General features: G+C 38.2%; 1 protein-coding gene across 10 annotated transcripts in view; it reads left to right on the top strand.

Annotated features, from left to right (window-relative positions):
* LOC100539795 (neuron navigator 3) overlaps positions 1-17,481 on the top strand; it is a 398,436-nt gene that overhangs the window by 133,613 nt on the left and 247,342 nt on the right. For 3 of the 10 annotated variants that reach the window (XM_085221662.1, XM_031553708.2, XM_031553706.2), the window contains exon 1: positions 2,948-3,661. The exons of 1 other annotated variant lie outside the window; for it this stretch is intronic. In XM_085221662.1, coding sequence (XP_085077788.1) covers positions 3,419-3,661 — 243 coding nt within the window. In that variant the 5' untranslated portion in view covers positions 2,948-3,418. Of the gene's footprint in view, positions 1-2,946; positions 3,662-17,481 lie in introns of those variants that run through there. 6 more of the 10 variants (XM_031553717.2, XM_031553719.2, XM_085221680.1 and 3 more) reach the window with 3 other exon arrangements.

Raw genomic sequence — 17,481 nt, forward strand, 5'->3', positions numbered from 1 at the left:
ACCTGCAAGTCCTCTGTGCATTTAGCCTCACTTATTTGTGAACCCTATCTGGATACACGTATATCTGCTTCACACAACCAAGATATTTTTCTCTTGTTTATATCTGCCATATCTTTGTACTTTCTTTATCCTGCCAGCAATGCTACTGCCTTTCATGGCAGTTAGTCAAATAATCTGGTGCTGGTTTTTATTTCCCGTCTCATAGCCACTTCTAGCAACATTTTTACCAGTGGTTTCTCAGAGGTAGGCACCATTCACAGATAGCTAAGCCATCTTCCTTCTTTGTTTGGATTCTCCATAGCAGCCTGGCTTGCTGGTCTCCTAGCTCCCCACTTTAGAGCTGCTATGAATAATCCCACCAAATTCACATTACTATCATAATTCCTAACGGTGATCTTTGCAACTCCTGCATCCACAGTTTTCAAAGAGTTCATCCCTTTACAGTACATCAAGGGCACTTCTCAGAGCAGTGCAGACGCCTTCTACCTGAGATGTTGTCCCTCTTCTTTCCAGCTCCATTGACATTACTTGCACCTGGTACCACTTGGGGCACTTTGTCCACAGGTGCTTTATGCTCTGCTTTATGGTTCACATGGAAACCACAGCTGAAACTTAGCTGTTAAATATGCCTTTCCCCTGATATTCATAAAATCCACAGTAATCGTGAGGTATGCAAATCCTTTCTAGTGAAAAATGTGGGTAAGTGATCTCTAAGGGAACAGATGTTTGTTTCTTATCTTTTGCTGAGAATTAGAATGAGAAAGAACAAAAAAAGGAGGGCTAATCTTGTAACCAGGCCTGCAAGTGCATTCTTACCTATGGACTATTGCTACTGTTTTCCTCCATTACCTTGTAGAAATCAGGAATGATTCTTGCAAATAATCTTGTAGACTTTTATTAATATCTTTGCAGATCAGAAGCAATTCAGGCTTATATTGTGCCAAAGGTCTTGAAAAATGGGATTTTGAAGCTGATGGCAGTGACTTGGTAATCATACTATAATTGATGATTATTTTGAAAGAGTAATAATTTTCTTGAAAAAGTAACACCAGCTTCACATCATTGTTTCCAAACCCTTTTGGTTATGCATTGCAGATGACTCTCTCCTGGTAAGCTAGTTTGCTTATTACTTCTAGGGTTTCTGTGCTGGGAAAATGGGTTGCAAAAGAGACTGTGGGTATCATGACCTCATCATTCATATTCAAAAGAAGAGCAGCAAGATTGCCATAATATATTACTTTGTAAAATTATAACCCTGAGAAGTAATAAGACTCAATTGCATTTTTTTGGCAATGTTCTATTTAAGAAAGTATCTGTCTCATGACTCTAGTTTATTCTTTGTCTTGATCTTTGGTCAGCAGTCCTCATGAGGATTTTTCATCTCCTCAAACCTTGCATCAGATAAATCCCTCTTTTCCTGTGGTCCACTTCAGCCTTTGCATATGTGCCCTTTCTAAAGCATTAACAGTTGTGTCTAAGAAACTTAAGCTACAGTGCTTTATGGTGCTGGAGAACAAATGCAGACTGCACAAGGAGCTTTTTTCCCTTTTGCTCTGCACACTACTTGGAACAAGAATATTCCGTCCATTGAGAAGCGTGCTGGATGCAGTGTGCTGAAATTGTCCAAAATGGAGTGAAAGTACCTCTGTGCAGTCTTGTGTAAAGCTCATTGCTAAGCAGAGGATGCTGAAATAGGTTTTGCTGATTCTCTGTATACACACTGCAAAACTGAGGAGATCATTAAACAGGGTCAGATTTACTCCTTTAAACTAAAAGTTGAAAGAAAGTTGAATTCATAACTAATATGTCATCATGGTCTTTTAAATGAAAGGTCAAGGAAAATACTGTGTGAGGAAATATAGTTTTATAATACAAAATAAATTTCAGAAGGTGGCCTAGGAGTTTCCTTCTAGTCTGCTTCCTACGTATACTGTTTTCTTTTAAAAGCTTTTTGTAACTCTTGCCATCCTCAACTTGCATCCTCCAGACTCTTATTTTCCTCTGAGCTTATATCTTAGTGTGAACAGTGTCTGCTATTCAGGTAGAGCAGGTTAACACCATGTAGCGTATTAGTGGCAGAATAACATTCAAGTATTTATGTTTTATTTTGGAAGAGATAACAGTAAAAGCATGGAATATTTTTGCCCATGGTGTGGGTGATAAAATCCCTTAGGAGCTTAATGATGTGTCATTTTTGTACAGGTTTTTTTTTCCCTTACATCACAGTTTAAAATGTGTTTCCCTGCTGTAGATACTCAAAGGAATTTACAGTTGTCCTTTTAAGCAGGCATTTATGCTGCTCAGCAATTTGTACTGTCCATTGTGATTCATTTTATGGCTTGCTCTGTCTGCCTATCTGCCGTGTGTTCCCCTGTAGAAGGATTTAAGGTTGCCAGAAAGAATATGTCTATGTACAACAAGCAGAAACGATGCATTGGATGTGCACTTCATGGAGCTTTAAATGCTTTTAGAAAGGGAAGTGTTAAAACTGAATAGATGACGTTAGTACCACCAAAGAAAGAAAAAAAAGTGCCCTGAAAAGCTGTATTGACTAAATCTCCTAACAATGCTCGTGATTTTCCTATATCCTGCTCTGTGTTTTTGTATGGATTTTTCATAGCACAGGCAGACGTTCCCCACGCTGTGATTCAGCGTCTGTTCCTAGCCATGCTCTTGCACGATTTTAACCTGATTTCACGGGAGGAACAGGGAATGAAACACTCTAGCTCATGGTTGTCAGCAGTGAAAAATAGCCAGGAATCAGACAAACAGCTTCATTGCTGAGATTATTTCCGGGATAAAAACTCTTCCAACAGCTGTTTGCTTTGGCCACTGCTCAGGTCTTTTTTTTTTTTTTTTTTTTTTTTTTTCATCAGAAAAAAAAGAGGCTTGCTTTTTTTTTTTTTTTTTTTTTTTTAAGCTGTGGGCTGGTTATTTATGCAGTCAGGAAGAGGTCTCTGCTTCCAGTGTTGTGGTCTCAGAGCTGTTTTGACAGTTGGAGTACAGGGAGATTTCATCTCCTCTCTGCCTCCTTCTCTCCCGTCCTTCATTCACTTAACGTGCAGACCTGGAATGCTGTAGGAAGAAGAGAAAGCAAATTTACGAGTTCTTTAATCCCAGACAGGCAGCTTTGTGGCAGTTACCTTCAAGAAAAGTTCACGCCCCAAAGGAGTGTTTAGTCTTACAGAGCCACTGACTCACTGAGCAGCGCGTGTGAGTGTCTGTGAGGGAGAAGGCAGAGATGGAGGAAAAGTTTTGCTTCCTTGTGAAACTCGTAACGTTATTGTTTTAAGGACTTTTTGAAAAGATGACTGCTACTTTTGTTTGAAGTATTCTGGAATTGCTGAATCTGGAGTCTACCAGAGACTGAGGTCAGGAGCATTTTCTTTGGCAGAAAGAAGATACTTTTAGAGAAGCCATGCCTGTGCTTGGGGTTGCCTCCAAGCTAAGACAGCCAGCCGTAGGGTCAAAGCCTGTTCATACTGCCCTCCCGATACCAAACCTTGGCCCCACTGGCACGCAGCACTACTCACCAAAGTCCTTGGAGCTTACTGGGGCAGAGAGCTCGATGCTGTCTTGTCAGCTCACCTTAAAGTCAACCTGTGATTTTGGAGAGAGGAGAGCGCTTCAAGGGAAAACCCAGGAGCTGGAAGATAGCAAGGTTAGTTGGAAACTTTTCCTGCACATCTGAATTCTCAGAAAATGTTAATTTGCTTGGACAAAATCTGATAGAAACTGGCTGTCTGCACAGCTTGGGTGTGATTGGGTAAAAGATAGACTTTTGCTGTCAGCAGTGAACTTATATAGCAGCCTTGTAAATTTTGTTTGCTCAGTGTTGTCATTTGAATAAATATTCTGTTTTTGAAATATTAATGTTAAGCTAATGATAGAATAAATTTCACAGAACAATCTGATAAAGATCAGTAGAATCACAAGTAGAAAAAAATCATCCCAGCATCCCATAAACAGAGCAATGACATGACTGCACTTAAAATAAATAAATAAATAAATAAAAAATTAAAAAAATCTTGGCTGCTTCACAGTATATTATGAAATTTATAAAGAGATCTCACACCCACACTTATTCCCACAGGGAGACTCCTTTAAAACAACTAATTGATTTTCTCTTTACTTTTCAAATGATCTGGATATTCTTGCTGCAGAACCTGAATAGCAGCTTCCCAGTGAAAAGTACCTGTGTTTTTTCTTTTCTGCACAGAACTTCTTCCTAGCCTTCATCTAGCTCTGATTCATTATGATTCTTTTTTTTTAAAGTTTTTTTTAATTAAGATTCCATAGCATTTTTAGACTGCTCATATAGTCTTTCTTTTGTAAAGGAGTACTTTTGGATTCTTGCTTGATAATTTAAAAAACCTCTCATGCTTTCCAAGTACTTTTGGTTTGTGGAACTGATGACCAAACTGTGATTAAACATGTATTTGTAGTTGCTTCATATTTAATTTAAGGACACTTGAGTGTAATCAGAGCTGTTACAGTAGCAAGATAGATGTAATGTACTTGGTTTTCCCTTGTTTTTAGCTACTGAATTAATTCAGTATTCAAGAAGAAAGTTGATTTTGTGGTTAAAGCATAGAGTTAGGATTCTGAACCTTTGGTTTCCTTTTTAACCCCTGCCACATATTTCCCACGGGATTTTGGTCATGTCACTTAATTTTTCTCTTGGAATTCTCTTTGTCACTTTATCCCCTGCCTTTCAAATGATGTTTTGATGATATCAAAGATGTCCAATAGACAGAGACTAGACTGTTCATTTCTTGATTTCCAGAAATGATGAACAACCCTTTTCTATGACATGAATGCAACATGAAGATAAGAATAAAACTTTTCAGCACAATGTAATTCCTGCTTACTCATTTATCTTTAATAGAAAAGATTCCTTCTGTTTACCCTTTGATGGTGTTCTGTAGTGAATATTGCATGGAAAGTATTTTAGTTCTTGAAGTACTATGTTCAGGGGAAAAAAAAAAAAGGATACAGATAGCATTGCCTGCTGAGAACTGTATTTCCTGATTCTTTGGAAAAAAAAAATTGTAGAGATAGGTAGAACATCTTGTTTCAGTACTTAAACAGCTTAGGATCTATTGGTGATTAGCATGAGACTCAATGGGAGTCAGTTCCTCTGGTGATCCGCACTTACTTCCATGACATCTGGTCCTGAGTACTACTGAAATACTAGTGAGTAAAGTAACAGACTACGTGGACCCAAATGGTTCTCAAATCTCAGTTTGAGAATTCCAGGTTTCTTTGGTTTGACTATGCTTTTACACTTAGAGGCTGTTATTTGGAAAAAAATAAAATAAAAAATGTCCTGCTAGCTATTAGATCCATCTCTCTCTTCTCAATGGTGGCAGCTGAGCACATTTAGAATAAGATCCTTAAAGATGGTTTATGCACATTCTGGTCTGAAAACCTCCCCTGGCCGCCTAGATTTATAGATGGATTGATTAACTTCTGCAGCTTTTTTGTATTCCCTTTTATAATGTCTTGACATTTCCAACAAAGCTTGGTGGATGTCCTTGTTCAGTTTTTTCCCAAGTAGATTTTTTTTTTTTTAAGAATGGTCTTTTATTCACTTATTGAGTGAATTTCATGAAGCATTTTGGCAACACAATTTGTGTAATAAAGTGAGTGGTTATGATGAAGAAGTTGATTTTAGGCTTTTGTCACTAATAAACTTGAAAATATCATCCTAAATTACTGAGTGATATTTTCATTCATCAGTGCTGAAGATTCATGCCTCGTGTTTCCCATTGCCTGGTCTCCTTAGGAGCATATCTAAAATATCTAAGTAGTTCAAGCACAAATTTGAATGAGTTGTTAGGATGAAGGTCGCTTCAGGTTTGTTGTGTGGATGCAGATTCCATATATCAGTGTTCTAAAACTTGACTATTTCTTAGAGCCCATGATCCTTTGATTTTTATTTTATTTTTTTTGGTTAGCAAGGACATTCCTACATGGTTCTGTAGTGTACAATGTTGTACTTTAGGAATGTTTCCATTACAACAGTGATCAGATAAAAGGTCTTTAAGTCACAATGTTGTAAATACCTAGCCAGAGTTTCTATATGAGAGTAAAATCTTTTTCTATAGCATACTGCTTGTATGCTTATGTTATATTGCTGTGTATAAAACAGCACTGCTTTTTGAGGGTAAGATGATGAATATCTATCTGCAGAAGATGGTGGAGCTTATGAATTAATCATCTGGTTAACATTTGCCCTTGTCTGCTGAATTGCAGGCTATAGGTTTGCTTTCTTCTGTATTTTACACCTTCTGCTCTGTGGATCACCAGGTTTGTGTCTAGAAGGCAGTTAGATTGACATGTAGGCTCTCTGACACATCCTCTTGCTATCTATAAATGCTAAGGACCCTAAGATAAATTTGAGTTATATATGTCAGTAGGTCATTGCCACCCAGCTGTTTCCTCTATGGCCTTCAGTCTCACTGCACCTGATTGTTTGAGACTTCTGACACTTGTGTTGGCTTTCTCACACAACTTCATTGCCAGGGCTGGCTAGGAATACAGCTGCAAACATCAGATCTGTTTTTCCTAAGCATTTTTCCTTCCTCACATGATTTTGTTGCTTTTGCATATGTAGTCTTGGAGGCTTTTTGTGGACATGATGCAGTTTGGAGTTTAGTAGAAGTAACATTATTTTAATAAGAACTCCATAGAAGGAAAAAAAAAGAGTGATTATATTCAGTGCTCATTCTTTATTGGCGAATAAGTTGCTAATCATTAAATTATTGTGTGTAATTTATTCAAATACACTTTTGTTCAGAATTTGTGCTTTGGTATGTAGGTCCATCTGCTTTCTTGCTAAGCCTGCTAATGTTTAAGCTGACTGCATGAGCACTTATGATGTGAATAGTCATGCAAAATATTTGAACACAAGCATTCAGAGCACATTCTTTTTCCCTGAGTATCATATAGACAAAAGTTTATTCCTATATATGTACACAGGAAAAGAATCCAGCTGCTGAATTCGTGAGGTGAAATGCTGGCTTGCCTTGAAGCAGATGGAGTTTTGCTGTTCAGTAGGACCATACTTTGTTTTTATGAAAATCCACATCTGAAAATACCAGTATTTGCTGTAACATTTTTCTAACTGTATATAGAGTATTGTTTTATGTCTGTGTCTCTCCTTTCATACTACTTGCTAAAATAAAGAGACCAAAATTATCAGATTGCATTAGGCTTCCTTGTGCTACTCTTCTTGTTGTATTCTATTAAAAAGTTAAAAAACGAAAAAAAAAATGCAATAAATACTGTGGAAATGGCTAAAAGAAAGAAACTTAGAGAGAGTTTCTTTGTAAAAGCAACTAATTATGGTCACTAAATGATAACTTTGTACTATACTGACTTGCAGAATAATGTCATTGCCAATAACATTTCACTCAAGGTGAATATAGTTTCTTTCAGCAGTCCTCGCATATTTGATGCTGTGGCAACAAGGACATTGTCACAAATCCTCTCTGGCAAAAATCTGAGCAGATGCTGAGAGCTGGCACCCATGCTGAGCATGTCAGTCTTCTGACCTGGCTGCCCAGAGCTACTCCTTGTAGTGTTGTGCTGTAAGTTCCCCTTAGTTTCCTTCCATCATCAAACTTTCGTATTTCAATTGTACTGCACTATCATTTAAACTTGCCAACTTAGTTTTCTATGGGCTGAATCCAATATATTAATTGTAGTGTTTTGATTGTATGACTTAAAAGATAAGACTTTATCCTTCTTTCCCAAGCTAATTCATTCCTGTACTGTCATATTATCTTATATACCTTTTTTTCTTCCTCTTGTTTTCAATTTCTCTGTGCTATCTGTCCTTCGCTGTCTGCTTTATCTTCTTCCTTCCTACTAGCAGACATCTTTAGAGCTTCTACAGAGACTAATTTTTCTCTATATCTACAAATCAAGTCTTTGTTATGACTACAACATTTTTTATACCTTAAAGGAAAGTGTTAAGTTCTACAACTGACTCAGTATATGTATATAAACTTAAAAATTTATAGATACATCATTTTTTTAGGGTTTATGTTAAGATTCTCGTAACATGGAGATTGTAGAATCATAGAATCACCAAGGTTGGAAAAGACCTTCAGTATCATCCAGTCCAATTGTCCACCTCCAGGGACAGTGACTGATCCACCTCCTAGGAAGTGTGTTTCAGCACTAACTACTCTTACAGTGAAGGAATTTTTCATAATATCCAATCTGAACCTCCCCTGGTGCAACTTGAAGCCATTTCCTTGAGTCCTATCACTGGTTACATGCAAGTGGAAGCCAACCTACTTCCAGGTATTTGTAGAGTTATAGAGATACTGGCATCCAGAGGATGTATGGATACGCTCTTAAAGTGATCCAGTCACACCAAGCTCATCACTAAACTATCTAGTTTTGAGACAGGAATGTCTCAGGGGAACTCAGAAAATGGATCTACTGCAAAGTCTTCTGGATGTAATGCCAAAGAATATGATGTCCACCTGATGAAAGACATGCGAGTGGTTTCTTCTCTAGAGCATTGAAATCTGAGCGTCTGGACTGGGAAAGTGATCTGTAAAGCAGCAGAACAGAGATGAATAGATGCGCTCTACATGGGGAATATGGCCCTGAAAGACTAGGCTATGTAGTACTTAGTTGTACCAAGAAAACAACATTAAAGTGGTCTAAAATAAAATTTAACGTCAATGCCACAAAACAATCCTAAATGCTTTGGTGTGATTAGGAAAAAAAACATGTACTGCTGCTATTAAAAGGGCTCTTGAAGTTCATTTCATTTAGTGCCATACTTCTACATTTCGTTATTGATCTGAGGGCTTCTGGTATTGGCATCATTCAGCCAGTGCTTTTGCAGCAGGACATTGAAATGAGCATGGAAACCCCTCATTTCTGCCCCATCAACTGTCAGCAGAATATCAGCGGTGTTGTAACTCCTGCCTATTGCCAGATACCAGACTTGAAGAACGGCTAGGATCCTCTATCCAGACAGATCTTAAGACAAACATTTTTGCTTTCTTTGTATGGGTGGAGCTCCCTGATTATGCCTATGGGAGACACTGGAAACCAGATATGTGCCATGAATGACTTCCATATCTCTGTCTTTATTCAACTAACCCTTCCACACCATAGCTTTTGTGTGTCCCTTTCCCACCATTCCCCAGCACTCCCAAGTGTGGCATCTGTTGCAATCCCACATCTATTTGACCTTTCAGATTCTTGGATACCTTTTTGTCTGGTCTCACAGGGCCAAACTTCACAAAGTTTTTTGACATACTTAGTCTAGGGAACATAAATAAATGAGTTTATTTCCCCACTTTGTCATACCCTTCCTTTTCCCAGTGCTAGTACATTGGAGATGTCTGCCTTGTGGGTTGGCAAGAAAGGAGGCTGCTCATTGTGCCGAGTGTTTCATTTACAGTGCTATGGCCAAGGCAACAAAAAGGACAGCAGAAGCAGCCAGAGGCCGCCCATCTTCTCCCCACAGTGACTGCTAGTGCTGGGAAGCTAGCGCTGTTTCAAAAGCACTGACTAGCTGCCAGAAATTTCAGTCGGCGCTGCTGACACCTGGGACTGCATGTGTTTAAACTTCACACTGGCCCAGTGAAGGCAGGACAGCTGGCAGGAGTTCAGATTGTCAGCATTTTCAGCTTCTTGCCTTGTGGTCTGAATTATTTCTTTATCAAACAGATAACAGCATCTTTAATGTGCTTTGTGTATTCAGCACCATCTGTCTGTGCTATATTATAACTGATTTAAGAGTCTCGTGCTGCACGAGCTTGGAAGCAACTTTACTGTTACATGTTTATTTTCTGATCATCTGTAGCAAACACATTTTCACTTAGTTAAGATAAATGAACAGTAAGACAAGTATATAACTCTAAAAGCTTTTGTATTTATGAGCAAGTTGTATTGAGTGTGGGTTGAAATATGCCTTTTGTTTGTAATTTTTAATTGGGATTATGAGTGGGAGGGTATTTACTAACTCAGGTTTAAGACCTCTGCTTACCTTTAGACTTCTTTTTCTATATTTCTCTAATAAAAGAAATTAGAACTCAGCGTATTTCATATTAAATGGGTACGGAGAGCTGATGCAAGGCATCGATAGAAAACAATTGCTTTTACTCTTTTGTATTGCATCTGTGCCTAGGGAAGCTGGCAGGGGATTTCCTGAACAAACAAGTTTAAAAAATCCTCTTTCCTTGAAAATGGAAGTGTTTTTGATTGTACACACACAGCTCCCAGAATGTGTGAAAGCAGCAGAACTCCAGATCCCAACGCAACCCAGCAACATTTGCTTGGTGCAACACCAGAGCTAATAAATGCAGCCTCTGAGTGAAATCTGTTCTCCATGACCATAAATGGAGATGAGTGGTCTCCGTCTCTACATAAAAATAATGGGCTTATACTATACCCCAGGAGGTTTTTGTTAGGCCTCAGTAAAACTTTCCAGCGGTTAATAGTAGTTAAACAGAGGAACACATTACATTCAGAAGGTGTACCGTCTCTGCCACTGGAGAATTCAAAAAAACCAAGCAGATGTACACCTGCTGGTCATTGCACGGTTACTCTGACTCTTTCTTGTGCAGAGGACTAGGTGACTCTCCTGAAGGTCTCTTTTCTCATTCACTGATTCAGCTGAATGCAGGTGTGATGGTGAAACTGCTACTTTGGGAGCCTGAGCTGATAGCCTTGTGCCTTACAGAATCATTGAGATGTAAGAACTCAATTTGGAGACATCTTTGCTACAAAATATGGCGTTGCACAGGACGGGTGTTTCCAGAGGTATTTCTTTGAAAAAACTACAGTTCCTGTTGAGTTTCCTGAAAGCAGGAATAGATATTATCAGAAACCAGCAAGCTAGTTTCTCGTTCAGAAATATTCCTTACCATGTGGGATGTCAGCATTGGAGTGCCCTCAAGCCTCAAGAACCTGTGAAGTCTGACAATAGAAGGACACACAGAAACCCAGTTCTGTGCAAGGTACCTGGAAACCCTAAGAATCTAATTCAGTTTAGAGCTATAAGATCCTTCAAAATCCCTTCAGGAACACTGTAGTAAGTCTTTCAGCCTGTCCCATTTCATGGAGGCTGTTCAGACTGCTCCCTGGGTTCCAGGAGCTTCCCAAAGCACCCAGTGCAATGAGAGGTACCACTAAGACTGAAATTCAGTTCAGCTGAAACTTATTATTTTCCCTAAGTAAAAATATGCTCTCATGTCCTCTCTGTGATTGTTTTCCAGTTTCAACCAGACCTTGAGCCTAGAAACCTTTACTAGATTGAGGCCTTATTGCAGCAGGTAGTGTGCATGCATACAGTAGAAGTTGGTTACAGCTGTATAGCATATATGGCTCTTTTAGAGTGTGGGAGAAAGGGAAAAATATTATCACCACAGTATAGAGTGAGAGAGGAGATTTAAGGGGAAATGGATGGTTTTCCCACACTTGGGCTAAGGTCTTTGTGACAGGACTTTGAATCTCAGGTCATACATATCTTGAGTTCCAGCTTCATATAAACACAAACCCAATCTTTGTCTTTTCTAAGGAATCAATTAAGAAAGAAACATTAGGATTATTATTTATTTATCCTGTTTACTTCACAAGGAGAGTTTTGTTTCTTTCTTCTCCCTAATGTCAGTGGCCAGCATCAGCCTGGGCCCAGGTCCGAGGTGGAGTTGGAATTTTACTCCAGAGCCACATTCTTCAGTTTTGATCTATCTGATCAACTCAGATTTTGACACGATTTATTTGAGATGCAAAAATATTGTGCCCTTTGTAGAATGGTATAACACTCATGAAAAGTCTTGTGTGTAATGCTGCTCATAGGCTTTTCACTTGTTAAACATGATGTAGAAAGTATAAATATTTATGAAATAAAAGCAGGCCTTTCTTAAAGAGAGATGACATTTTTAGTACTTATGTCTGCTTTTGTATATACTGATTAGCTTCCCTGTAGCAGTTGTTCTTGTGTTTACAAAATAATGAAGGCAAATTAGTTGCAAAGAAATGCTAGTTGTTTTAACTCTGTGTTCGTTCCCTGATTTCTAGGCCTACTGACTTCTTTTCTCTAGTACACTAATATTTGTGAGTTGTGTAGCTTTTCTTACACTTGCATGTAAAGCAAGCAAATTGTAGTTCATTTAAAGCAGCTCTGTGTTTCACTTTGACCTGATTCACAGGATGTGGTCTTGGAGGAAGCCCATGCTTTAACAATAGCCTTTTGACAGCTAGAGTTGTTGGGGACTAAGCTGGGAGAGGAGGGAGCATCTATCTATTCTCAAACCTTCTAGTGGAATATTTTGTGTGAATCTTCACTTGCCTGTGATGTTTTTAAGGTCAAAACCCTTGCTTTTTTGTTTTTACTGGCAGCAGAACTTTGGCTGAAAAATAGCATAACTTACTTAAAATTCAGAAAAGGAATGTGGAGTGTTTTGTCTGGTAAATGCAAAGGAATAATTCCCTTGTGTAAGATGTGTAGATTTCTGATGGCTCCTTTGTATGTTCAGTGTAAACCAAGTTGGAAAATAAGCAAATCAAAGGGAAGCAGAATTTTAAAGCTATTAGGGCAGGATCACAGTATTTTTGGGTATACAAAGTGAGAAGGTGCCAGGCACTGAACTAACTCTGCATAAAACATAACAAAAGTTAAGCAAGTGCAATATTAATATCGTCCTAACCTACTTTCAGCCTGATATTTGGTCTGACTTGCCTTTTTGGTTATGTTTATTTTCCCATAGCCTCCTTTACTGCTCTGCCCTTCCAATCCCACTCCAGTGGAAATATTTTATCATTCTGTATGTCTCTCATCACGAGTTCAAAATATTTTGCTAGGGTGAAACTCACCAGTTAGTGAATGAATTGCAGCAAATCTGCAATCTGCAAAGGTAGAACAAAAATAGATGCTGACCCTTCTCCTGTGTTTTCCATTTCAAAATATCTGCCGTTGAGAATTTAACACCTGGCTTTGTATCATGTTGATACTGTGTTAAACTCCAAAAGACTTGGCAGTAAAGGCTTCCTGTTGTGCATCAGGAGTTGATTTACAGGGCATGTGTAAAACCATCATGACTTAGTAATCGGAGTGGTCATGCACAGAGAGACGACTTCCTAAGATGTGTTGTAAAACATTTGACCACTTTCATTAATCACGAAAAGCTGCATGGCTCATACAAGATTTAGGGTGAGTAAGACATAAGTCAGGGTGCAGGACTTTTACTCACCACTACAACAATGGGATTTCCTGGCAGCACATCTATGCAGTAAACAAGCTGTTTTCCTTCTTGTTTTATTTATTTATTTTTTTTTTCTGTAAGATGTCTCTGTAGTGGAAATAAATAGGCATTAAATAAGAACATAAAATAACAAATAAAAGTTCAAAAGGAGCTTAGAAATGTCCTCAGCTGATCGGCCTGACTGCTTTAGTCATTGCTGGCCAGCTCACCCGCCCGAGACAGCGTGCTGGAAGGAAGTGCTGGGGAATCTGTTTCTCATGAAGGAGCAGCACAGATCTGAAGGCTTGAAGGCTGCAGGTTCAGATTTGCTTTTGAAATGCTTCTGAGAGGGAGTAGGGCCTAGCGATTAGCATGGGAAGCCACAAACTAGTTTCACTTCTGGTTTCTATCATGTACCTCTTTGAAATCAGCTTATGTGCAAAATGGTACTAATGCCATTATTTCAGAGTAAAGGTTTTTGGTGGCTAAGTATTATTGCATTTTATTTTTTTTAATACCAAAGGAATAATCTAATTAGCTACTTCTAAAAATATTGTTGAAGTTACTTTGAATGACCTTAGGAAAACTGATTTTTTTCACCTAATCTGTTACTGATGTTAACAGCTTCCTGTCTGACAGCTTAATAACACGTACATCCTTAGTTCTTGTTTGTAATAAGAAGACACAAGTAGAAGGCATTGAATATACAACGTACATTTGTCCTGTGGAAACATATGATCAGAGCAAAGGTAAGAAGAGAATAACATGTCTTTGCTGTTTCTGTACCTCACTGTAGTATCACACTAGAGACTGGCAGAGTTCTGAATTAGTAGCCGAAACCTAAGAAGCAGAGTTTTCAGTAAATAAACTACATCTTATTGACAGTCAGATGCCCTGTTTACAGGCAATACCATCACCACATCCTTATCTTTGAATGCCATCTGGTTTGCAAAACTTTCAGGTCCTGACTACTCTTGAGTGAGAATTTGGTTTCTTCAGCTCGGTGAAGGCAATAGGTTGGTGGTTGAATCAGCAAAGAGTGAAGGCAAGGAAGCCCTCCCAGCATAGGCCAGCTATGTCAGTCACAACATCTTTCAAGAGTTTGAGCCTATAAGCTATTAGCAGATGAGAATGTGGAATAAAAGAAAAATGTACAGAAAGTAAAACATGGCTTTCTTCCCAGGGCGCTGTACTGTCAGTACAGAATTTATCTGGGTTGTGCTGCCTCATCTGTGGGCACAGTGCAGGGAAGTGTAGAGTCCCAAGGGAAGCTGTAAAACCAAACCAAGCAAAGTTTTGAAGAAGGAAGCGCACGAGAGTGAGCATATTTGGAATTGGTTTGTCAGACCAAATACTGTCATTCAAAAAAACCCACAAAAAACAAAAACCTTAAAGGGAGTTTGGCAACAGAGAAAGAATATAATACAGGAGATTCAGATCAGCAAAAGACACACTGGAGAACTCAGACTCCCTAAAAACAAGGGGATTAGAGACATATTTGCATTTGTGGAAAATTTGATCCCTTCTCTTCTGAAAACTGGAGATGATCTCATTTAATGTGAGAGAAATGGTAAGATCTCATTGTGAAATACTGATATAAATGCCAGCAAAGGCAGAGTGATAGTGGTCATATTTCAGTCCAATGGGACAAATGTTTCTTTCACTTCCCATTAAAAACTTGAGCTTGTATAACAGTAAAGTCAGGATTTTCAACACTGATTTTCACTCAAATGTATACATGTCTTTAAGGATTTCAACAACCTTTGCACACAGTAACCAGTGATTTACAACATGGTTACAAAATAAACAAATGTTTTGTCCAAATTATTTAGGAAGGTATATGAATCCTGATCAAGTTATAAAGCAGTGGCAACTCTTCCGACTCTAAGGATTCTATGATTCTAAATTTACAGCACAGAGATAATAAATGTAGGTTTAGCCCTTTGGCAGCAGCAGTGCATCCTAGGTAGATGGAAACCATTCAAAAATTACAAATCTGTGGTTCATATTAGAAGTGGGTATATATGCTTGTATACAGGTCCCTATTCGCATTTATATCTGTATTGCGTAAGTAGTCATAAGAACTTTTTTTTTTTAAATATTGTGAGAGGCCATTTATAAACCTGCAGCAGCTAAGGAACTTGAAATCCCGGTAAAAGAACAGAGGCTGTCTCCACTATCTGTTCCCAGCTTTCCCTGTTCCTCTGGTAAATGAACTTCCTCAGCAATGCAGAGGTCACTGATGCAGAGAAGGAAAAAGAAGTTTAAGTTACTGAGGAGTCAGTTTCCATACAGACTACATATTGTTGCCCCCTATCTGTATACTTCTGCAGCTCTCTGCTTTTATCATCTCTCCAGTGAACTTTAGGGAGATATTTTTTAGCTAGATCATTTTCAGTGCCTCATTTGAGAAACATGTCAAAATCATACTTCCATAATCAGAACTCACTGATGTTATCAGTGGGAGTTTCTCCATTTTCTCAATGGGAGCTACTCATTGTGGCTAGAAAATTCTTAATTTCTTATGTTATCACAGGATAGAATTTCAAGCCATTCAGGCTTAGATACTGAATGCTTCTTCCACACACCAGTGATATTTTCTAAACAAACAACCTACACCTCTGCCTCGGAGGTCTTTATGTTATGTCTTTAATCCACGCTCATTACTCATGCTATACTAAAGGACAGCCAATCTCATCATTATGTAGATGAGTAAAATAAACTATGCAAAAAGTATTCTGTTTTGTGAAGAAAAAAGAGAAATCTCTTGGTTTCATTTTTTTACATTTGTTCATTTTTAAATGCTTCCTAGGTTAGTTCTTGGAGTACTCCAGGTTCAGTCAATACCTAAAATCCAAGGTTTATACAGTTAAAACCTCTGTACTGGCATTTCTTTCCAACTCAAGAAACCCAAACAGTAACTGTCAGCCATTGCCATAGAGTGAAGTTATTTTTTTGAGAAGTGTGATTAACTTCTCTGCCAAACTGTCTGTCGAGGTTTTACAGGTAAACTTGGGTGAAAGCTGCCATTAATAGTGCTGCTAATTGGGGAAATTGGTTTATCTGTCAGTAGATGCATCGATGTAGCATACCTTATGTACTTGGGTCATGTGGATTGCGTATCCCAAATTCTGTGAGCATCATGGTACTTGTGTGCAGAGCTGTAGCTTGTGCCTGAGTCCCCAGCACTATGTTGGGAAAAAAGTCCTTGAAATAAAATGGATAAATGCACTATATTGTAGGCCCGGGACAAAGGCCTCATTTTTGGGAACATGAAGCTGTTTTGTTATCCTGAGCTGTTTTATGCCAGGCAACTGGTATTTTCTGATAATCAGAGATTTTTATTCTTGGAAATTATGGATATATAAATTGTGGATCTGTAAAGAAAAAAATAGACCTCAATAGACCTCTTTATGCACTGAAGCCACTCAGGACAAATTGTTTCATGAAAGGCAAGCATATTACAGAAGAAAATAAGACTCCTTCCATCCGTCTTTTTTTTTTTTTTTTTTTCTTCTTTCTTTTATTCTGTCTATTTAGATGACCTATGGAACTTAGATTAATTAAAAAAAAAAAATCCCCAAATATTTAGGTTATGCTTGCTGCTTAAGTATTTGGAAACATGGATTTTTATTATGAGTGATATTATTTTGAGTTTTCTAACAAAAATAATAACCATGATTGGCATGTCACTGCCTTTACTTTCCTTGTATGGTACAGTATGTAGCTCATGTCCATTTCTGCGCTGTATGGCTGAACTGAAGCACGCACAAACACTATGAGGAAAGGGTAATCAATCTGACTGCGTGAAAACTCTGAGGAAATACTGATAAGTAAAACAGCTCATAAATTCTGCATAGAATTGTTCGCATTCATGGCTCCAAAGATTAAAATTGAGGCTCCTTCTGTCCCACCCATAAATGATTTTTGGCAGTAGAAATGAGCACATTAAAAATCTGCTCACAATCCTAATTACCAGTCTCTTTTTGCCTTCTCTGTCCTCTTATACATACAAAAAAAGATTTTGGTCTGTATAGTCCAGTGTTCTGAAATGCTGTATTTATTTAATGTTTTTCTTTTCAAGTTCACTAATATTAGGTCTTATTAGCTGAATACTGTTCTTTAGTCAGGACTACATGTGTGTGATAAATAGTCGGCATGAGCAGAAGATGTGGAGCAGGGGACAGGCTGTTTGGGTCTGCTTTTTTCCTGTCTGTAAATAACTTAGGATTAAAGAAAAATATCAGTGAAGTTCAAG

This window comes from Meleagris gallopavo, chromosome 1 (assembly GCF_905368555.1).
Source record: "Meleagris gallopavo chromosome 1, MGAL_WU_HG_1.1, whole genome shotgun sequence".
Taxonomy (NCBI): domain Eukaryota; kingdom Metazoa; phylum Chordata; class Aves; order Galliformes; family Phasianidae; genus Meleagris; species Meleagris gallopavo.